This window comes from Gopherus evgoodei, chromosome 7 (genome assembly GCF_007399415.2).
Source record: "Gopherus evgoodei ecotype Sinaloan lineage chromosome 7, rGopEvg1_v1.p, whole genome shotgun sequence".
Lineage (NCBI taxonomy): Eukaryota > Metazoa > Chordata > Testudines > Testudinidae > Gopherus > Gopherus evgoodei.
In genome coordinates this window covers 77,567,883-77,590,729 of record NC_044328.1, presented here as the reverse complement: position 1 = coordinate 77,590,729, position 22,847 = coordinate 77,567,883, and the positions used below count along the sequence as shown (strand labels likewise).

At 49.3% G+C, this 22,847-nt stretch overlaps 1 protein-coding gene across 7 annotated transcripts in view; it reads right to left on the bottom strand.

The window, feature by feature from the left end:
• The window catches only part of RNF123 (ring finger protein 123), a 138,996-nt gene extending 117,196 nt beyond the window's left edge, over window positions 1-21,800 (bottom strand). For 5 of the 7 annotated variants that reach the window (XM_030570618.1, XM_030570621.1, XM_030570622.1 and 2 more), the window contains exons 1-10: window positions 21,718-21,800; window positions 18,864-18,947; window positions 13,726-13,843; window positions 13,107-13,191; window positions 9,631-9,710; window positions 8,576-8,673; window positions 7,049-7,103; window positions 6,620-6,705; window positions 5,569-5,655; window positions 3,416-3,483 (exon numbers count right to left, since the gene is read on the bottom strand). In XM_030570618.1, coding sequence (XP_030426478.1) covers window positions 3,416-3,483; window positions 5,569-5,655; window positions 6,620-6,705; window positions 7,049-7,103; window positions 8,576-8,673; window positions 9,631-9,710; window positions 13,107-13,191; window positions 13,726-13,807 — 641 coding nt within the window. In that variant the 5' untranslated portion in view covers window positions 13,808-13,843; window positions 18,864-18,947; window positions 21,718-21,800. Of the gene's footprint in view, window positions 1-3,415; window positions 3,484-5,568; window positions 5,656-6,619; window positions 6,706-7,048; window positions 7,104-8,575; window positions 8,674-9,630; window positions 9,711-13,106; window positions 13,192-13,725; window positions 13,844-18,863; window positions 18,948-21,627; window positions 21,649-21,717 lie in introns of those variants that run through there. The other 2 variants (XM_030570619.1, XM_030570620.1) reach the window with 2 other exon arrangements.
• Between the last annotated feature and the right edge of the window lie 1,047 nt (window positions 21,801-22,847).

The following is a 22,847-nucleotide window of genomic DNA, read 5'->3' as shown; positions in this document are numbered from 1 at the left end:
GCAATGGTGGGAGGGGTCAGAGAGGTAAAACTGGAGCCAGGGAGCTGGAAGTACAGCCAGAGGAGCAAGGCAGCTGCAGATGAGCTGCTGATGCTGGCTACAAGCTGCCCCCTCTCCAATACAGATTGGCAGGCCTGGGCATAATTGGTGCTGCCAAAGCCCCTGCAGTCAGTAAGCACAACAAGAACCCAGCATCAAAATCAAGCAAGTTATGTTGAAGAGGATTTTCTCCAGAGCCATGGCTGTGGGCCTGGGGGTGGGAATTTGAGGGATGTCACAGACAAACCATGTTAGCAGAGCTATGGAATTCAGTCCCATTGTGCTGCAGACTGCTTGTGCCATGCCACCAGCACTAAGCCCACAGAACAGCTCACATGTACAGGAGCCTGGCCTTGGACAGGCATTGCAGGGTAACACTTTGCTAACCAGTTTAGCAAGGAATACTGAAAACAGACACGCCTGGGTGAAGGACGTTCCCCCCAGTAGGGGCCCTGTGCCTAGCTGGACTCCAGCAGGGCCTGGTCTGCAGATGCTGGTCACCCACAGCGCCCCTGAATTCTCAACATCAGCCCCTCTATAGGCTTTACTTTTCAGGGACAGAAAGTGCTCTGTGCTTTGCCCACCAGGTCCAACAGCAATGTGTTCCCATGGTGCTGCTCCCAGTTCACAGCAGGAGGAAGCAAACCCTGGTGCCAATGTAATTAGGAGGGAGGGGCCATGAGCTGTACTACAGGGGTGCAAACTGCAGCATGCACTGAAGTTCTGTAACGTAACTGCTCTGGACATTGCTGACGTGAACTTAGTCCTGCCATGAGTGCAGGGGACTGGACTAGATGACCTCTAGAAGTCCCTTCCAGTCCTATGCTTCCATTATTCTATTTTACATTAACATAGTCTTGTGCGTACAGAGCAAACTAGGCACTTTGCAGTTCATGCCAGCAGCGTCCACACTACAGCTACAGTGCAGCACTTTGGTGGACACTGCAGTTCACACACCTGCAGTATGTATTATTGTGCAGCCTTAGAGCATCTTCTCCACAAAGCATCTGCATTCAGTCCTTGCCTTGCATCAGAAACACTCACCATTTGCTGGACTCCCCTTCCCTAGCAGGCACCCAGCAGCAGTTTGCTCCACACCTGAGATTCCCATTCCCTGGAGAGAATACTGCCACACTCCACTGGGCCTGTTTTGCCAATCAACCAGCTGTTATAGAGCCAAGCCCAGCAACTCCCAACTTGCCCTGGCCCCAGAGAAAAGGGGGGTGAGTACTCTGCCAACAGATGCCTCACACTCAACAAGAACAGGAGTACAGACTGTTACACCCTAAATGCCCCAGAAGGGGGGAGCTCATCTACCCTGTGTCACATAGCTGCCTGGGATTGAGTTTAAAGGTCACCTTTGAGGGATTTTTTTTTTTAAATGAGATTATCCATTGGAAAGTAGCAAAAGAGACCCAAAGGCAGCTTGCAGGGTTCCCCCACCACCACCCCTCCCCCAGGCAGGATGGCTGGAGGGTGTGGGTGCCATATTTGGAACTCTCACCTTTAATTAGAGGGCTGGGGATAGACTCTTTAACAAAGAGTCACTGAACATAAACAGCTGTTCAATTTACAGCAGCATTACACCGTCTGACTGGAGCTCCCTTTCCTCTCTCACTCAACTTTCACTCTCCAGCCTTATGCACTATTATTTTACTAGTTCTCCAGCCCCAGAGTCTTCCAGGCTAGACACGAACGGAATTTCTCATGGAAAACACAAGCAGAAAAGAGAGCCTGAAAATGTCTTCAGAAACTTTCTTTAGCCACCAGACAGTGCAAAGAACAAGCCCCATTCACAGTCTGCTTTGCAGCTCCCTTTAACAGCAAATTCCAGCACTCATCTATGTCTAGTTCTCTAGCTTTGTACCAGCCTTTTAGAAGTTTAAAACCAAGATCTGACGCAGGCTTGCCCTTCCCATTAGCTCACCACTTTGCGTGCCTGCAGCAGCTCTGCATCCTTCAGACAGCTACTGCTGCAGGGGAGTCCATGGAATGGGGCAGGGGGAGTTTTCACAAGTGCAATATTGCAATGGTGCAGAACTCCATGCAACGCCACAGACACCTGATCCAGAGGTCTGAGAACCTGAGTGATTCCCCATCACACCTAGTGGCACTGCCCCACTCCTGAGGGCACAGCCTGAACCCTTAGACTCCTTTAAGCTGTCTTCACTACAAAGTTAACCTGGCTCCCATGTACACACAAACCTCTGACCTACATTTGACAGAGCTTTCAATTCAGACCAGCTAGTTCATCTGGGGTTATTGGCTAAAGCCCAGGTGCTGCTTTCACTTGGGCCTGTAACCCACCCAGTTTGCAGTAAGGAAGCAGGTTCATGCCAATAGTACTCCAATACCTTCCCACAATTCCTCATGTGCCCAGGACAGACAAGTTCTCCCATGACTCACTGCAAAACCATCAGAGGATCTCAGCTTACTGCAGTGCTAAGAACATGGGATACGCCCCTAGTAGTCCTAGCAACACACTCGGAGGAGTGCAGCATCAGTGTGGACCAGTGTTCCCTCTAATTTTTCCCCCACACACACGTGCGGAACAAATTTTGTTTCGTGCACCAATATGGAGGTGATGTGTCACAAAATTCACGCGATAGGGGTGGGGCCAAGGGGTTCAGAGTGTGGGGGCTCCAGCTGGGGTTGCAGGCTCTGGGGTGGGGCCAGGAATGAAGGGTTTGGGGTGAAGGACAGGCTGCCCCAGGGCTACAGCAGGGAAAGAGGACTTCCCCCAGCTCTCTCTCCCCGCAGCAGCACCTGGGCTGAGGAGAATAGGCACTTCTCCACCAGCTGCAGCAGGCACGGGGCTGGGCTGGGTTGGGGCCAGTGAGGAGGGGCACCTCTCCCCCGGCCGCAGCAGGCCCGGGGCCAAGGTCAGTGGAGAGGAGCGCCTCTACCCTAGCAACAGCAGGCCCAGGACTGGGGAAAAGGCATCTCTCCCTGCCACAGCCCGAGCGCCTGCACCATGCTTAACAGGCTGCTGTGCGACTGCACAGCTTAGAGGGAACTTAGGTGTGCACCCAATAACTTGACAAGGTCTTTGCAGTGTGGCTGCTCACATCTGGACTAGGTTAACCCAAGCAACATTCCCCTGCGTTAGCTCTGCATCAGAGACAGACCCTTTAAGTCATGCGCAGAAGTAAACCATTTGGATTCCATGACTATTAGGAGCCAGGGAGAAAGGGTAAGTACCCTACCAAGCTGCTACTTTGGCCAAGGGTTCAGCCATGCGAGTACAATATTCCTGGCGGTTGCCAGGAGGAGCTCAACCAAGGCCTGGCAGCATCTGCTGAGAATAGAGGAAAGAGGAATATTTATACTAAGCAGGGCTAGTCAATGCAGCAGGGAGCCCTGAAAAGATGCTTACAGGCAGAAATCAATGGTCCCCTCATCCAGGTCTATCAGACAGCTGACGATGTCTCCTGCCGCCCAGGACTGCAAAAAAGAGAAGAAAAAGGTTTAGAGGCTTATCCAGGTGTTCGACCAGCTTCCCATTGGATATTCCCAAACCAGAGCACAACCAGATACCTATCCCAGACTCTTGGACTGGGAAGAGAAAAACTGGCCAAAACATGGGATTTCTGATTTATGGGAAATTTTGCGTTTTTACAATTTGGTTTCATTACAAAAAGGAATGAATCAAAATTTGTGTCAGTGTCCCATGAACCAGAAATCCCCCCACACACACACACCAAATTCATTTCAGTAACACTGACATGTTTCCAAAACAAACACTAGCGTCAGTTTAGGGAGCCCGCTGCCCATAAGTCTGGAAGCCCTGGGGGTCCCTGGCCTAGGGCAGTCCACATGGCAGTGCTGTCACAGATCCCAAGAGAGCGTCAGGGCTTCCATGCTCCTGGTTTCTCAGCAGGCAGTTTGGGAAACCCTGTAAGTCTGGGATCAATCCAAGGTTCTCAGGAGCTTCCAGGGCCCCTGGAGCCACCCCCCAGTTAGAGTCCCTGCTCCACAGCAGGGGCCCTGGAAGCTCTGGCAATGCCAGGTTGCCCAAGAGTCAGATACCATGGAAAACTGGGGTCCTTCGCCTCAGGGTAGTCTGTACAGCAGGAGGCTCTGCCTCCCAGATCTGGTGTGGGACCAGGCACTGTGTCTCAGCAGCCCCCCAGAAAAGCTTGTGTCAATTTCTCTTGCAGAAAGCGAAGCTGACAAGAGCCTTCCAAAGACAAAACATACCCAAGCACCTGTGGGTGAACACTTTCCCCAAAGTGATCACTCTATATCCAATCTCTCAGTCCTCATCCTCAAAGAAGCCTGCACAATTCCCTCAAAAGACAAGCCTGGGAGCTTAAATTCATAACTTTGCTAGGCTCTAAAAATCATGAACTGAACCGAGATACTGGATTTATAGTTTATTACAATAATCCACTAACAACCTCCCCCAGCTGCTCCCCATGCCCTTCCTTTCCTCCCTACGAATGGAGGGCTGTTAACGGGCCACTTCATCTTGAACGGTCCCTTGAAATGTGTTACCTGCTTCAATAATCTGTTCCACCTCCTATTTAGCTGTGGCACTTGAGTACTTTTCACAGACCTGAGAAGCCTGTCTCAGTTCCCAACAGAAATTGGGTCAATAAGAGATATGATCTCACCCACCTTAGAATCATAGAATCATTGTCTCTCTAAGACTGAGCCTTGCAGGCAGGCACAGCCAGGAGCATTTATTCTGACTTTCCTGACAGAAATTGGAAGTTTTCACAGGGAAGATTTCATTTTGCAAAGAGAGCAATTTGGGTTGTTTTCTAATAACCCTTTTTTGGCCAAGTCTAGTGAGGAAAGCACAGGACTTCTCCTTCCCACAGAAGCTCATGCAGCATTGTCAGCCACCTCTGCACAGTTGTGCACACAACACTCAGATGCTCTCCTTGTTGGCCATCACTAGGTTTATGTGTAGGACTGTGGCTGTGTTAGACCCACAAACCCAGCAGAATTAGCCACAGGGCAGCAGCATTGTTTAACAAGAAGCAAACCAAATGGTGCCCTCCCAAGAGCAGTAACAGCGCCAAGCTGAGGTTCATTCCCGTCAGCAGCTGCTCAGTGAACTGAACTAGATAGCCAAGCAGCTAGGTCTGAATACGTAGGTGCTGTAAGGATGCAATGTGCTACCAGGAGCATAGGTCAGTGATTATCAGGCTGCCTGCATCCCTGAGCTCACCTGGAGCTGGCCCCTTCCTTCCCTTTTAAAGGGAACATGGCTCTGCTAGCTCTTCTCTTCCCCTGCCAGCATTCACAAAGACGGTGATGGGGTTCAATGTGGTTTGAGAGCAGCACTGCCTCTCGGGACTCTGCTAACTGCTGCACAGAGCCTGCAGAGCCTGCTCCTCTCAACACCTCCGTGTCACTGTCAATGCCAATTAAGGCTTCTGCAGAGCTCATCACTGCAGCTGGGGAATGCTAGACCCTGCAATCACAATGCTCCAGTAGCAACCTAACCTGTTACCTGGGGGGGAGGCCCAAGAGCAAAGGGGAGCTCCCTCTTGGCAGCCACTGAGCGCAGGCACTTACTTTACCATAGTTGGTGGTGGTGACGTTCCACTTGCGCACCCTGTTTCCATCATATGCATACGAATCCGGAGTGTCTCCAACCCCCTCCTGCATAGAGAGGAGGCCAAGAGTAGAGTCAAGCTGTCTGGGTGCAAGGAGCCCAGCCCAAGCACCTCACACCCAGAGGGGCAGCCACTACAATGGAAGCAAAGCCACAGGGCAGAGAAAATGGGCTCTCTGGCGCTCAGCAGCATGCGCACTCTGCTGAGGAAGGAGGAGAGCATTGGACCATAATTCTAGTAATTGACACACATACACAGCCCCAGATCTGTGGTCTAACAGAGCATCACCTGTGATCCTCCCAGGGCAGCAGCAGACTGCTCTCTGCACTCCCCACAGCACCTGCAAAGATCCTGTTACCCAGCGGCACTTGCACTCCCCACTTCCTATGACTTTTTACAGACCACCACCCCACTGACCTTCAACCCAAACAAAAGAACAGGAGCAAACCACACACCAAACACTCTAGACAGTGAGACACACCAGCTGCTCCCCATCCCCCTGCCTTGCCAATCACACATCAACATTCCAGGACAACTGAAATCAGCAGGCCAACTCCAAGTGAAACAAACCGTCCCCAAATGCCTGGCAAGAGCTTACCAGGCTTTGCTTATGCTAGCCTGAGAAGCCATGTAGCATCTGTTGCAAGAACCATGCTGAGGCCCAGATGCCACCACTGTTCCCATCAGCCCTGTATATCATGCTAACGGTGCCAGAGGAGAGAGCAGCAAGGAGCCTTATGTATCCTGAGATGCAGCATTTGCTGTCCCTAGTTGTGTATCCAGCGTGAGCACATAACACACGAGGGATTTGGAGGACACGTGCAATGTACTCTAGTCTGCAAATGCAGCAGAAACAGCTTTTATTAGGTCTTTATTATTTTATGAAGATGTGACATTTACAGTGTACACATGTGCTGGGAAGCAGCTTTAGTGCACCAAGACAACAGAACACACCCTCCACCTCGGCATGTAGGCCAGGAACAAGCTGCAGAGCTATGCAGTTACAGTACCTCCTGATTAAACCTGCAGTTGAGAGTGCACCAGCCAATCTGCATGAGCCCTTGGGAGGAGATGAGCACCTCGTAGATCCATTTGCCTGGAAGAGGGAGGAGAAGAGCAGAGTGACAGGGCCAGACGCACAGGCTAAGAACTCAGTGCAACAGAGGAGCAGGCAGCTACACTGCCACTGCAGGAGAGGATGTGATATCCAGGGGATCTTAATGTCAAGCCCAACCCCCTCTGCCAACTCCTCCCATTTGGTATCAGACAATGCCTTCCCTCCCTTCCATCCCCACAGACCAAGTGGAAGGACTGGGGTTTTAAAGGCCTGATGAGGCTGCAGGGTATCACAAACATCCTTGCCTCTTCAGCTGGGTAACCTGCGACTCCCTTCTGCCATGGCAGGCTCTCTAGCCACATCATCCACTCACTGCACTTACCTTTATATACGCAGGTCGTGGCCCTGATGGAGCCAAAGTTGCTGTGGCCAATCACCTGAACCAAGGAACAAACAAGGGAGATTTGTACAGCTGAGGCAGGCCCACAGATTTCCCCCAGCCCAGGCCCCACCACTGGCACTTCTCATTGCATGCAGCCCAAGTCACAAAGGAGACTTTTCCATCATAAGTCAGGGAGACAGTTGCTATCAAAGGACGCATATCAATTCCCAGGATCTTCAGCAGCAAACAGTCTGGAGTTACCTGGATTGGATACATTCCGTAAGGCATGGTGTTTGCAAATACATTAGGAGCTTAGTAGGAGCTCAGAAGCAGCATGAGGGCCCAGCAGCAGCTGCCAAGTAAATATAGCTTGCTGCAGGTGCTGCTGAGAGTACAAGAGGAGCGGGAAAAATGTCTGGATCCTAGATAAGCCATGTGAAGCTAGGATGAAGTCACAGGTTCAGTATATCCAGCCTGGAGACAAGGACTAGTGAGTATTTACTAGGGTTCCCACCGGGTTCTTTCCGGACACTGAGAAATGACAACCCGTGCTCTTAAGGTGCTCCTGATTTCAGGGTAGACAAGGAGATAGGGGTTCAGGGAGTGACAGGCAATTTACACACACATCAGTCTGACAACACGCTCTAGATCAAGGGGAGGATAGAGATGGGGTGGTGGCGGGCAAAGCAAGGAGGATCGAGGAATAACAATGAGAGATTGAGACAGAGGTGTAAGCATGGGGTAAGGGATGTAAGGGGGCAGTGAGGGGCAGGTGGAGAATCTGCTAGATCCCAGCAGACTGGGCCAGTCTGCTCTTTCAGTGAGTGTGCTGGGGGAGAAAAGGCTGCAGTAAGTGGAGACAGCAGGGCTCAATGGGGAGCAGTGGGTTCAGTGGATAGCAGGAAGCAGGGCTGTTTGGCCAATGAGGTAGAGCAAGTGGAGAAGGAGAGAACAAGTCAGTGCAGTGTTGGGGGCTCCCATAGCACCATGGCAGGAGTAGAGAGAATGGGTGCTGGAAGTGAACCAGGGAGTGAGAATGGACAACAGGCTCGCGAAGGGAAGGATGCGAGAACTGCCTGGCCCCTGCTGACCAGAGACCTCTGGTTACCCAACGGCCCTGCATGCTGCCCTTGATTTTTGTTTGCTCTTTCACTGACTTAACCTGCAGCGCCTGGGTGTCACAGAATACAGGCTAAGTGCAATGCAACCTCGAGGTGATTTTGAAAAACAATTGAGAACCACCTCAGAATCTTAAATCTCTGGACAAAAGACTATGCAATAATACCAGAGCAGGAGCAGCTTGCCTGAAATGCAGTTTGAAGGTACTGCTAGAACTCCTCCTCTTGGAGAATCTGTTTCACTCAGGAGTATTACAGCCTCCCAGAGCATCATTTAACACCACACCAAAATGGCGGCAGGGGGATTTGCTTTGAAGAACATATTGCAAGAGGACAACACACGCCTGAAGACAGACCTCTAAATCCCCAAGGGCCATTCCACACACACTGGGCTCCTTGTCACACTCACCCCAAGTAGGTCATCATCAACCAGGAGGAGTCCCTCAAAACCACTGGTGTGGTCCAACACCACAGTAGAGGGACCAAGTCGCCCCTCTAATACCTGATCTGAAATGAGAGTTGCATGAAAGCCGGTCAGAGCAGCAGAGAAAGCCACATGGCACTTGTAGTACAAGAATTTCATGGACGCCATGGTATAGACTAGAAAAGAACACCTGGATTCTGCAGCTGAGGAGAAGCAGTAGAACAGAGTTAACACATCAGATTATCAGCCCTTCCAGGAGGCAGCAGGATCAGGGTGGAATTTAAACAGAAGTTCTCAAAGCAATGCATGATGTTTTAACCATGCAGCACCCAAGTCACATGCCCAGTCTCATATAGCACCTGGAAAATTTACCCCAAAAGTTTCAGTGGGCTTCAAATAGTCTGGAGGCCATCAAAGCTAAACCCCCAGCCAAACATTAGACTAAACATTCCCATCTAGTGCAGCAAGACACTCACACAGTAGATATAAGCTCATGACTAGATACATAAGAGGCAAAGCATCACCTCTTATGGGCTGTGCTTTAATGACTAGGGGGAAGAACAAATGCCTCAGATTATAGCAGGTAAAAGCATGGGGCTGAGGAAATTCAACAACGATAGGGGAATGCATCAGAAGAATAAGCCACAGAGACTATCAACAAGCATGCATATTCCACTGAAGAACTGGGACACTCCAGCTATCTGCAGTATGAAATCTCGGCAGCAAGAGCTTGCTATATCATTGCTAGTAGATTCTCCAACACATCTGCCCAAACAAGAGTTCGCTGCATGAGTTTGTCCATTCTTTGGAGCAAGCACCCCACTATCCATCTGGAAACATGGTTGTTACAACTAAGAACTGATCTATTGCAGGGTTAGCCCACAAGTGCTTAGAATCCAGGAGTTAAAGAGATGATGAATCAGAACATAGGGAAGCAAGAACCAAACTCATTTAGGAATCAGTCTCCCATGAGACTGATTCTTCTCCCAATAAGGCACACGAGGAAGCTCCAAGAGGACCAGACACCCAGTATCTCCTACCTCGACTGTCCTCTGCACCACTGTCCTCTGCCAGCAATTTGTCAAGGTGCTCCTGCAGGTTCTGGAATGTCAGTGACTTCCTGAGAATGAAGAAGAGTTCCCTTCAAAACTCAAAAAGAACAGGAGTACTTGCGGCACCTTAGAGACTAACAAATTTATTTCAGCATGAGCTTTCATGCTGAAATAAATTTGTTAGTCTCTAAGGTGCCACAAATACTCCTGTTCTTTTTGCGGATACAGACTAACACGGCTGCTACTCTGAAACCTTCAAAACTCAGTGTGTGACCAAGGTTTAATGAGTTCAGACCTTGGTGGCTTGTAAGACAGAGATGCCTGACTGTCCCCGGCATTGTCCTTTGCTGCTATTTATAGTAAAGCTCATAGTAAGAAGTTCCACTTATCTGTGTTACATATTAACGGAAGGAATTTGAGGCAGGCAGGCATGCTAGGATCAAAGGCTGAGACATGTGAAGAGGAACAGTGTTTGCAGAGAGATAAGCTAAATTATCCAAGGCCCTCAAGTCTTGGGTGCTATCAGCTGAGGTCAGAAGCAATCCCTTGGGGAGTACTGTGAAACAGGACAACTGCATTACCACAGTGCCTAAAGCCCCATTCATGGACCAGGACCATGTTGTGTTAGGTGCTGTACAAACAAAGCAAAAGGACAGTCCCTGGCCCAGAGAGCTGACAATCTAAATATAAAACAAGAGACAATGTAGACAGATGGGGGCACTCAAGGAAACAATGAGACAGTATTGGGCAGCATGACAGGAACTGGTCTTGGCACACCTGCAATCTAACCGCTGTCCAGATTTTGTAGGCATCTCAGGACAGGAGAGTTTTCAGGAGGGCTTTGAAGGAGGATAATGAGATAGCTGTGTGAATGTTTAAAGGGAGCTCCACCCAAGCACAGTACAGACCACTACCAGAGAGCACAGCGGCCTAGGACGACTGCTTCAATATGGCAAGTTCTATTAGCCAAGAGCTCTGTTTGTCTGCACCTGAGTTGAGATGGTAATGTACTGGGATCAGGCAACAGCCTTCTACTTCTCAGCTCAAGTCCAGGGAAACAGAGAGGAAAAAACCAAACAGAAGCCAGTTTGTTGGACCAATCACCCTTTCCTGGTCGTCAGTCCCTATGTCCTTAAGGCTCCAGTCATCAAACAAAAGAATTGGAGTTCTGAAAACTGACACGCTGGTGCAAATGGAATATTCCAAGGCATGCTGGCTGGAAAGTTTGTGGCAAAGTAACATGAGACAGTCCTCCCTCCTCCCCCCATAACCTCAACTTACCAACAGCCAAGAGGGCCCAGTGTTATTTTTAGAGGTGATGACAGATCAGATGTGAGCTCAGAATCTAAGCATAGTGGGAGGAATGTGACCCCCAGCGCCTTTTAAACACAGCCAGACAGAAAGAGGAACATTTCACCAGAGGGGCTCCACACCATTCCAACTGCAACTGTACCCACCTACAGGACTTCCAGTGGCAAAGCTGAACACGAGTTACGCAACAAGAGGCCCCAGGATTCTGACCCACAGAATGTGAAGCAGAGTTGAAAGCATAAAAAGAATTTCAATGCCACAGCTTGGTCTCTAGCTTTACTTTTGCCCTGCATAAGCAATTTCCTTCAGATAACACCTAATAAAGATACCAAGTATCAGAGGGGTAGCCGTGTTAGTCTGTATCCACAAAAACAACAAGAAGTCTGATAGCACCTTAAAGACTAACAGACTTATTTGGACATAAGCTTTCATGGGTAAAAAAAACCCCACTTCTTCAGATTCATAGAGTGAAAATTACAGGCACATGAAAAGAAGAGAGTTACCTTACAAGTGGAAAGCCAATATTGAACGTCAATTTAGTCAGAGTGGACGTGGTCCACTCCCAATAACTGATGAAGTGTCAATACGAAGAGAAGGAAAATTGATTTTGTAGTGAGCCAGCCACTCCTAGTCCCTGTTCCAGCCCAAATTGAAGGTGTAAGTTTGCAAATGAATTGTAGCTCTGCAGTTTCTCTTTGAAGTCTGTTTTTTAAGTTTTTTTTTTTTGTTGAACAATGGCTGCTTTTAAATCTGTTGTTGAGTGTCCACGGAGATTGAAGTTTTCTCCGACTGGCTTTTGTATGTTACCATTCCTGATGTCTGATTTGTGTCCATTTATCCTTTTATGTAGGGACTGTCTGGTTTGGCCAATGTACATGTCACCTACTACAGGACAGGTCCAACAAGGAAAATAACAGCACCACTGGCTATCACATACAGCCCCCAGCTAAAACCTCTCCAGTGCATCATCAACATTCTGCAACCTAACCTGGAAAATGATCCCCACTCTCACAGGCCTTGGGAGGCAGGCCAATCCTCAATTAGATAGCCTCCGCCACCTGAAGCAAATACTCACCAGCAACTACACACCACATCACAGAAACACTAGCCCAGGAACAAATCCCTGTAACAAACCCCATTGCCTTCTCTGCCTCCATATTTACTCCAGTGACACCATCATAGGACACAACAACACCAACCACATCATCAGAGGCTCATTCACCTGCACATCGACTAATGTGATATATGCTGTCATGTGCCAGCAATGCCCCTCTGCCATGTACATTGGCCAAACCGGACAATTCATTTGCAAACTTACACCATCAATTTGGACTTGAATAGGGACTGGGAGTGGCGTGCTTACTATAAAAGCAATTTCCCTCTCTTCGTATTGACACCTCCTCTTCAATTATTGTGAGTGGACCACATCCACCCTGACTAAATTGGCCTTCAACATTGGTTCTCCACTTATAAGATAACTCCCTTCTCTTCATGTACCAATATATATTTATATTTGTATCTGTAATTTTCACTCCATGCATCTGAACAAGTGGGTTTTTTACCCACGAAAGCTTATGCCCAAATAAGTCTGTTAGTCTTTAAGGTGCTACCAGACTCCTTGTTGTTTCAGTAATAAAGAGGTCACCGTACAGTGCTCCCAAGACTGAAACAACATAAGGGATATTACTGTCATAGGAAGTGTCACTGCATTACACATGACAATAGTAGCATTGTGTCTAGTTTACAGGGCACTGACTGCCCAATTTTCACAAAAGCTTACACAACATTTCTGCAGCACTTGCCACTGCATAAGCAAACTGGACAAGCGTGTGCATGATTGATCAGGAAGATGCACAGCTGGTCCTAAGTATGTACAATCACTACATTTACTGTATATCTCCAAGTAAGTTAGGCCTGCAATTACATGTGCACAATTCTATAAGTCAGGCACTGGAAGTCTAACTGTGAGAAGCCATTAAAGAAGAGACTTCTGCAACACAATGCACTTCCACTGGCTTGTTTTTCCCCAATGCGAGCATCACAGAGAGGCTTTGTTACTGACTGACTCTGGAAAGGATCTCCCAGTCCGACATGTCCGGAGGAAGGCAGGTGCAGCTTCACTCTCCAGGTAAGAGTTAGAAGGCAACCAGTACCTGTAAGCAGCTGCAGGCTGGATCTCATCAGCACTGGGGAAGATGCGGTGGAGATAGTCATTGAGCAGCTTGCTGTTCACTATCCCTGTAGTGAACAGCAAAAGATAAGCAACGGGAAGTCAGGAAGATCACCCCAGAAATATCAACTGCACCTCCTTTGCTATGGTACATTCACAGCCCAGCTTATCACACTTTAACTTGCCATACAGACAAACCCTTACACTCTACTTCACCCAAAGGTATAGGATTTGCACGCAGAGGAAAACCACTGTGGTACAGAGACAAGAAGGAGAAGCCCTTAGAGCAGTGAAAAGCCCTTCCCCCCCTCCCCCAGAAAGACAAAACCCCTCTGGGCTCTTAGGAAGGGTTTAGGTCTTGTTTGCCCTGGAGTTTTGCCCAACTTGTCCCTGTCCAAAAGTGGGGTAAGATGCCCCAGTGCAAACTGCAACTATTCGTCACACTGGGGAGGTGGCAGTGGTATGGCAGCACTAAAGGGTGGAAGTGGGGAAAATCCTCAGTGTCAACTAGACACTGCAAACTGGCTCTTGCGAAGAACTCAGCCTAGGAAAAAGGTGTGACAGCCTCACCCCACATTTACACACTATGCAAGGGCACGTACCTGTGACCTTGGGCTTCTCAGACTCAATGCTCAGCCTGTAGTTCCTCCGGGAAAAGGCAGTCCCAGCACCTTTCGACGTCATTCTTCACGGCTGTGTGAACCACCACAGAGGCCAAAGCTGAAACAGGAAGGCACACCAGTCTGTCATTAGGAGCAAGGAGACTTGTTGGTGAGAAAGGTCCCTCCCTTAGCTCTTGCCCATCATTATGAATCAAAGGCAAGTACAGAATGTCACTTAGGTTTCCCTGGCTTTAGAAGTACCCAACATGGCACTCAATGTGTACATGATGATGTCAGACAATTAACAGGGTCCCTGCCCGAAGAGCTTGCCACCCAACCAGGGAAGTTAACTGGAGCAGGTTGCCAGCCCCACTCTCACCTGAAGCCTAGGGGAGTGGGAGACAGGGCAATCACAACACATTGTAATTCAGCCATACCCAGCACCTGACCCAGGTCATACGACTCAGCGCCTGCATGCACCAGACAGTGCCCTCAACCCCCATGGGCTCTACAGCCATCAAAGAGTTTAGGCTGCCCCACACCTAGAGCCACTGCACAGAAACTGGGCAAGAGCAGTACATCAGTGCCCAGCATAGACATGCCTCATTAGAGAAGGGGCCCAGGGACAGCCACGTGGTACAAATACCAACCTAGCAGTCCTCACACTCATCCTGACAATACCCCACATGCCCACAGAGACAGGAATAGAATGACACCTCATTCTTCTGTTTGACAGTTTGTACAAGAGGGAACTGCCTTGGTCAGTGACGGCAGAAGGCAGAGAGAGCCCTGAACCAGACAAAAGCAGAACCACATTGCTTACAAAGCAGAGAAGCCACTGAGCACCCAAGGGGTTTTTACATGGACAGCAACTAATTTGGCTAGAAGCAAATGAGCTACTGGTGAAGTAGTTTTCAAGGTGAAAACCTAGCATTAGCCTGAATATTTCTTATTGAGTTCTAGTAATATTGGGAACAGAGTACTACCTCAGAGCCATCCCTAGGTACCCAAGTTCTCACCCTGAGCAGATCACCGGCAGAAAGCACGGTTCTCTCGACATCACTCATGTTGTTTAAAGGCTGCTACCAAGGACAGCAGACATGTCAGTTGCAGAACACTTGTGAGCTAGAACACAGCTGGCATCTACTGTTTGTGAGCAAGCACTCTACTGAAAATCACCACAGTCCTCCCACAAGTCCTTTGGAGAACAGCTGTCTGATCAACTTTATTGTGTTCCCTGCTCTGAAGAAAAGGAGCAGGCAGTGCAAAGCAAGTGTCTGCACCCAGTGGAAACAGCACCAAGCAAAGTGCAGGGTGGAGACTAGAGCAACTCAGAGGAAAAACGGAGACCCAAGCCAACAATTTAAGTACCGCAGGAAACCCACTGGTAGGAGGTAAATTGGGACTGCTAGGCCAACAGGCAACAAAGAGAGAAACAAGAGACTGTAAAGAAAACACAGGATTTCTTCCAATTCCACCAGTGCAATGGAGCAATCCCTACTGCACAGTTGCCCTGGACTGTAGTGATGGTGGGGCACTCTCTCAACTCTCCAGTGGAGTGTAATGAAAAACAAAATGATGGGAACAACTCAAAGTTAAGATGTACTAAACCCCCAGAATAGCTTTCATCTGAGAGCTGGCCAAGAATGAAAGCAATACACCACACAGAATTCACAATCTTGACAACCTGGAGAAAGTCTGAATTTAACAGATTGAAATCCAATTAGGACAAACGCAAAATACTCCACTTCAGAAGGAATAATCAACTGCACAAATACAAAATGGTAAATGACTGCCTAGGAAGAAGTACTGAAGAGAAGAATGGGGTGGTTATAGCACATCACAGATTAAACAGGAGTCAACAGTGTAATATTGTAGCAAAAAAAAATCGATAATCATTCTGAGATGTTGTGAGGATGTGAGAATTTTCTGTAATTTTTATGAATCTGTGTGTGCATCAGTTTCTCCTATACATAGTAGTGATACCCAGTGGGTGGGAAAGGACTGTTTGCTCTCAAGAAGGCTAAGTGACTCAGGTACAGTATGAATGTTGCCTACCAGTCTGAGACTAAACGAGTCATTGGGAAAAGCCTGGCCAAGAAAACAATGGCAAATTAGTCACCAGGACATCACCATCCAGCAACCAACAACCCAGAGGGAGATAGATTTCCCCACCTCTCAGTAGGAAAAAAAGTTTTGTGTGTGTGTGGGGGGGGGGGGGGGGGGGGATAGAGAATAGGACCTGGCTGCTGGAAGGAGTTCACTCTCACCTGGGAACTGACCAAGGAGATCAGACAGAGAGAGAGACAGCTTGTCTGGGCTCTGACTAATCAGAATGGACTTGGGCTATGCTTTAACTTTCAGTTCTCTGGGCTACTATAAGGACTTCCTAAGCTGGGTTCCAGTTGGCTAATAAACCTGATTGTTTTGACAATGGTGTTGAAATGTCACTGTAAATGTTTGGAGAGGCACATTAATCTCTAAAGAGTGTACAAATCTCTGCCAGGGTCCATCTCATGTGAACTAGCTGAACAGAGCTCACGGGTTGAGGCAGGAGTGCTGGAGCACCAGAAGTTCAGTCCAATCCAAAGAGTTCAATCCTATGTAGGATGAGTGAGGTCCAAGGGGGTCCGGCACACTGAAGAGGTTCCTCCTAATGCAGCGGTGGTCAAATGTTTTGGCCCAAGGGCCACATTGGGGAATAGAAATTATATGGCGAGCCATGAATGCTCAGAAAATTAGGGTTGGAATGTGGGAGAGGGTGAGGGCTCTAGTTGGGGGTACAGACTCTGGGTGAGGCCAGAAATGAGGACTTCAGAATGCGGGAGGGGGCTCTGAGCTGCAGAGTGGGGTGCAGGGGGCAGGGAGAGCTCCATCTGGGGGTGTGGGCTCTGGGGTGGAGCGGAGGATGAGGAGTTTGGGGTATAGGAGGGTGCTCTGGGCTGGGATAGAGGGGTTCGGAGGGCAGGAGGGGGATCAGGGCTGGGGCAGGAGGTTGGGGTACAGGAAGGGGTTCAGGCTCCAGCTGGAGTTGTGGGCTCTGGGGTGGGGCTGGGGATGAGAGTTTGGGTACAGGATGGTGCTCAAGGCGCATAGGGGTTCACAGGGTGGAAGAGGGGACAGGGGGTTGGGGCATTGGGAGAGGCTCAGAGGGGCAGGCTCTGGGCGGCGCTTACCTCAAGCAGCTCCCGGAAGCAGCAGCATGTCCCTTCTCCGGCTCCTACACGAAGACACAGCAAGACAGCTCTGCACACTTCCCCATCTGCAAGCACCATCCCTGCAGCTCCCATTGGAGCACTGGAGCAGGGCCATGCTGCAGCTTCCGGGAGCCGTGTGGAGCATCCCCTGACCCTGCGCCCCAGCTGGAGTGCCAGAATGGGGTCATGCAGCTGCTTCCGGGAGCCACGTGGAATGGTCCTCAACCCTGCTCTCTGGCTGGAGCACTGAAGGGGGGCCATGCTGCGGCTTCCCAGAGCCACATGGAGTGGCCCCCCAACTCCTCGGCTGGAGTGCCGAGCGGGGAAAGCCCCAGACTTCAAGAGCCAGCTTAAAACGGCTGGCGGACCGTAGTTTGCCCACGCCTGCCCCACAGAGTGTCCCAAAGCTAGGGCATAGCACCAGCCCTGTGGATCCGTGACAGCAGTATTAGTAGGAGTGTTGTAAACAAAACACAAGAAATAATTCTTCCACTCCACTCTGCGCTGATAAGGCCTCAACTAGAGTGTTGTGTCCAGTTCTGGGCACCATACTTCAAGGAAGATGTGGACAAACTGGAGAAAGGCCAGAGGAAAGCACCAATAATGATCAATGGTCTAGAAAACATGACCTATGAAGAGAGATTGAAAAAACTGGGTTTGTTTAGTCTGGAGAAGAAAAGACTGAGGGAGAACATGATAACAGTCTTCAAGTACATAAAAGGTTGTCATTAAAAGGATAGTGATAATTTGTTCTCCTTAGCCACTGAGTATAGGGAAAAAAGCAATGGGCTTAAATTGCAACAAGGGAGGTTTAGGTTGGACATTAGGAAAAACTTCCTAACTATCAGGGTAGTTCAGCACTGGAACAAATTGCCTAGGGAAGTTGTGAAATATCTGCCGGTGGGTTTTTATAAGAAGAGGTTAGACATCTGTCAGGGATGGTCCAGAAGATAATACTGAGGCCTGCCTCAGTGCAGGGGACTGGACTAGACATATCAAGATCCCTTCCAGTTCTACAGTTCTATGATTTACCCTTAAAGCTAGTTGCTATGCTGCATGTGCAGTTTTAAAAGTTGCTTGGGAACTGTCAACAAGCATGACACTTGACTTTAGCTTCAGAAAAAATAGCTGTGAAAACCAGGTAAGGGCAGGTCAATACAACACCTTGGGTGTATTATATCATAAGGAACTTGGTTTACTCTTCTCAAAACTGTATTTATTTTAACCTGCCAGAACACTTTAAAACAGCTTTAAAACAACAACAAAAAGACCACAGCAGAACAGGCACCAATTTATAGCACTTTGGATTTTCTAAAGAATTTTTACAGAGTCCCCAACAAGTGTTATAAGGAAAAATGACAGCAACAGTGTGAAAGGTGAAGCGCTGCCACTGCAATGAATTTAACAACTGCTTAATGCAAAAGGAAGCAAAGCATGGGGATAGAGGACCAATTCTCAGTATGGGAAGACTAGAAGCTGGGTACTTATGGATTAGTGCCAGAGCTGGTGAGGTCCAAGATATTTGATAACTATCTGGGAGAGGAGACGGAGTGGTTTGTAGCAATCTACCAAAGGCACATGTTGACTTTGGTTAGCATATACTAGGAAAAACAGTGAGGTTTGCCATAAAGGCCAAACAGAAATAGCAGCACAAGAGAAGATGAAGTTCAGCGAAGGCATCTAAAAGGTCATAGTGCACACAGGACACAAACAAGTTCTGTAAAATCTGTAAATTCTCAGGAAAGAAATCAGTGACTAGTGGAGACATCTGTTCAGTACGCAACAGCATTCACAAGACAGTAAATTTTTAAGCTGTTTTACGAGATAAAGTATAATAATGCCCACACAAGTGTGTCCTTACCACAGCCCCCCTCACTACTATACCCCCCCTCTTCCAGTGTGAGGACCTCCAGCGCGTGAGGAACGATCAGCGTGTCTTACCTCTATTTTGTCCCTCACTTCATGAGACCAGTTTAAAAACTTCAGGACCAGACTCCAAAGAGAAACTGCTGAGCTTCAGTTCATCTGCAAATTTGACACCATCAGCTCAGGATTAAACAAAGACTGTGAATGGCTTGCCAACTACAAAACCAGTTTCTCCTCCCTTGGTTGTCACATCTCAGCTGCTAGAAGGGGGCCTCATCCTCCCTGATTGAACTAACCTCGTTATCTTTAGCCTGCTTCTTGCTTGCATATATATACCTGCCCCTGGAAATTTCCACTACACGCATCTGATGAAGAGGGTATTCACCCACGAAAGCTCATGCTCCAAAATGTCTGTTAGTCTATAAGGTGCCACAGGACTCTTTGCTGCTTTTACAGTTTAATCAGCTAGATGATCAGAGCAGGCAGTTCTGAGATCAGCCCACTTTACTGCCCCTATTGCCACTATAATAGCCATAAACAAAATCTTGTGTTTAAAAGGAACTAAGACTTGATATACATAATATCCCCTCTATTGCAAACCCTAAAAAGCAAATTATGGAACAGCTATCATCTGGACCAAACTACCCATGTAGCACCACTTCCAGAGAAAGCAACAGGCTCTACACCACACTGAACTTCCTACTGACTCCAAATAACACACTCACCTCCCTCACAGGTTACAGCAAAGCCTGCAGTACACACACCGCAACAGCAGCAAACTTTCAGGGTTGCAATACTATGCATTCTGTATTTATGGGGAATGAGAAGGCTGCAATTAAGGTTTTGCTCAATACTGTTAGGGCTTCTTATGGGCCACAGGAGGACAGCATTCCTTTTTTCCAGTTCCCTCTTAAAACATGTTTATCTTTTCATACAGTAAGAAAATAGTCTTAAAACCAGGTGCTATAGCAAAAAGTCACTCTAATCTACATTCCAGTGGCTTGTATCACACACTGGCTCTCAAGCTCCAAAACTGCCAATGGCTTTAGGGAAATGGAGGCCACTTCTCTTGACGACAGCCTGTAGCTTCAGTGCTCTTGGAAACAAAGGCCCCAACACCAGTTAAATTGCAGCCATTTTTACTAAGGGTATAAGTAATTTCTGTCCTTTGTAAGTTATATGAACTGACAGCCATTTCAAGGAAGGGAAAATTGTAATATAACGGGCAAGATATAAAGACAAACTTTGATTACCTTACAACCTAATCTTTTAAGCGTACGTCTACATTATAAGCACTACACTGGAACAGCTGCTATGCCACTGTAGCTCTGTAGACACTTATTACAATGACTAAAGGGGTTTTTCTGTCCCTGCAGGGCAGTTTCTCTCAACCTGGGGATTGCAGGACAGTTTTAAAGGGGTCGCAAGCAGGGCTGGAGTAAAACTTGCTGGGGACCAGGGCAGAAACTAAAGAGTGGGACCCCACAGAAGGCACATGTGACAATCTCTAGGGGCAAAGCCAGCACTGGACACGGAAGCATTGACACTGACCCATGGGCTGGGTGGCCCACACTTGGGGCCCATGCCAAAGCCTGAGCTCTGCCTGGGGCTGAACCATGTAACTTAGCTTTGCAGGGCCCTGCTTGCCAGCCCTAAGTATTAATCATAATTTACTTAATGATATTTAAAGGAGAGGGTCAATTTTTGGGGGGGAGGGGGGCAGGGTCACCAGCACAAAAAGCTTGAGACACACTGCTGTAGCAGATCCACCTGTGGAGAGGTGTTCACCCATTGACCTGGCTGTGACTACAGTGGTTAGGTCAACCTAGAGTGCCAGCGCAAAATTTTTCACAGCCCTGAGCCATGTAGCTAGTTTGACGTAACTTTTAGGTGTAGACCAGGCCTCAGCATACATTTGAGGAATGCTGGCAACAAGTTTCAACTATACAGAAAGCCAGCCCTTTGTTAGCAAGAGGAGAGGAATAACAGGTCAAATGCTGGAGAAAGTACTTAAAAAGCCCACTTTTAATTAGTTTTCACAAATAAACTGAGATTTAGTTAATCTGTCAGAAAATTCATGCTTTACCTAAAGATCATTGCTGCACACTGAGGGAAGATACAACACACCTTTCATGCAGAACAAAGTGAATGAATGCCTGAAGTGAAAGGGGGAACCCCAGAGGTACTACCACATGCATACTAGAGCCATCTCTTTGGGCTTGCAGCACAGCAACACTGACTGCAGAAGACGGACTTGGGTTCCAAGGCCCATGGGCTGCTTGCACTAGTTGCTGATACATCTGTCCTAGCCCCCAGGCAAGCATCCATACGCCCAGCACAGTGGGCACTTAATCCCCATCACCCTGAATAATCTACCGTGGTTCTCCTGTTCCCAGCCGGAACAGGCTCCCTGCTGAGCTACCCTAGGCTTCAGCTGGGTGCAAAGTTAACTCACCTGTCTCAATGCTTTTATTGTGAGGGAACCCATGGGCTTTTAGTCTAGGAACACCCACTTTCCATCAGGGCCCCTGCTCCCTCCCGACTACCCCACACACCACCAACCCCAGCCCCTCCAACCCACCCACTCCCACCCAGGGCCCCCCACACCAGCTCCAACAGGCCTACTCCTGCCCAAGGACACTCCACATAGACACCAGCCCCAATCCACCCCCGACACGCCCACTCCCGCCCACCACCAGCTCCCCCCCCGACAAGCCCACTCCCGCCCAAGGACACCCATTCCGCCCCCAGCCCCTGATCCATCCACTCCCGCCCAGGGCCCCTTCCCATCAGTTCCAGCCCCCAACAGTCCGATGACGCCCAGGGACAAGGCCCCCACCGGTCCCAGACCCCGGCACGTCCAGGGACACAGCGCTCACAACCCTGGGCGCTCGGGAGCCGCGCTAGGGCCACGCCCGCAGACACTCACCCGCCCGCGCCCCTCAGTCACAACAACCACCCGGCTACGGACGGAGCCGCAGCAGGGACACTGCGGCCGGGGTGGGGCCGCGCCACAGGCCCCGCCTCTCCGCGCGAACAGCCTGATTGGCGGAACTGGCGGCTCCCCGCGGGCGGGGCGCTGCTCTGGGCTGAGCTGGCGGCGCAGCGCCCCCTGCGGGGGGAGAGCGCTGGCTCAGCCTTCGGGCCGGGTGTCTCGAGCGTGCCTGGGAGTTGAGGGATCTCGGCTTTCCCGTGCCATGCTGAACCTGGAGCGGCCCTGCAGCAGGCCCCGGTCCCGTTGAAGGAGCTCGCTGTCAGATCTGGGGGCCAGGGATGAGGAGATTGCAGGGTCCCTCATCTGTATATTATGTTTTCTCATCTACATAAAATATAGCCAGCCTTCCCAGGCTCCACTGATATTCAGGAACATGGGCCTAGCTCCACCAACGTTTGGGCTTATATTTAATCAAAGCCATCCCATCCAGAGTACAGATGGGATGTGGGGTCCAGGACAGTCTGGGGGACTAGCAGGGGGCCTGGCGACAGCAGCAGTGAGCGACCCGCCCCAGCCCCCTCCACCCCCATTCCACCCCTTCCCCCAAGCCCCTGCCCCGCTTCTTTCCGGCTTCTGCCTCCTCCCCCAAGTAATGCTGGGAGCCAGCAGGACGGGCTGGGGCCAGGTTGCTTGCTGCTGCTAGCCCCAGGCCTCTCCGCTAACCCTTCCAGGCCACCCTGGACCCCACATCCCCTTGAAACATGGGGCCCCCAAAGCACAGGGCCCAGGGCAGTTGCCCCGGTCCGTCCTATGGATGGGACAGTTCTGCCTGGACCCATTCTGGGCACCACCAAAAATTATACAAACCTGTTGCCCATGCCCTTGGCAGGCAGGGATTTCCCTACACCTCCCTGAATTTCCCCAACACCTCCCCCTCCAGTGTTCAACTAGTCACATGCAGTGTTACCAATTGAGTCTTTGGTTGGAAATTGTAATTGAAACATTAATACACACTTTAAAAGCATATACAGTGTATGATAAAATACTTGTACCTGGAAAAGTGTCATAGGTTTGAAAAGTATGAACAAAGACTAGTTTCTTGTCTTCACACAGCTGTTGTTTTT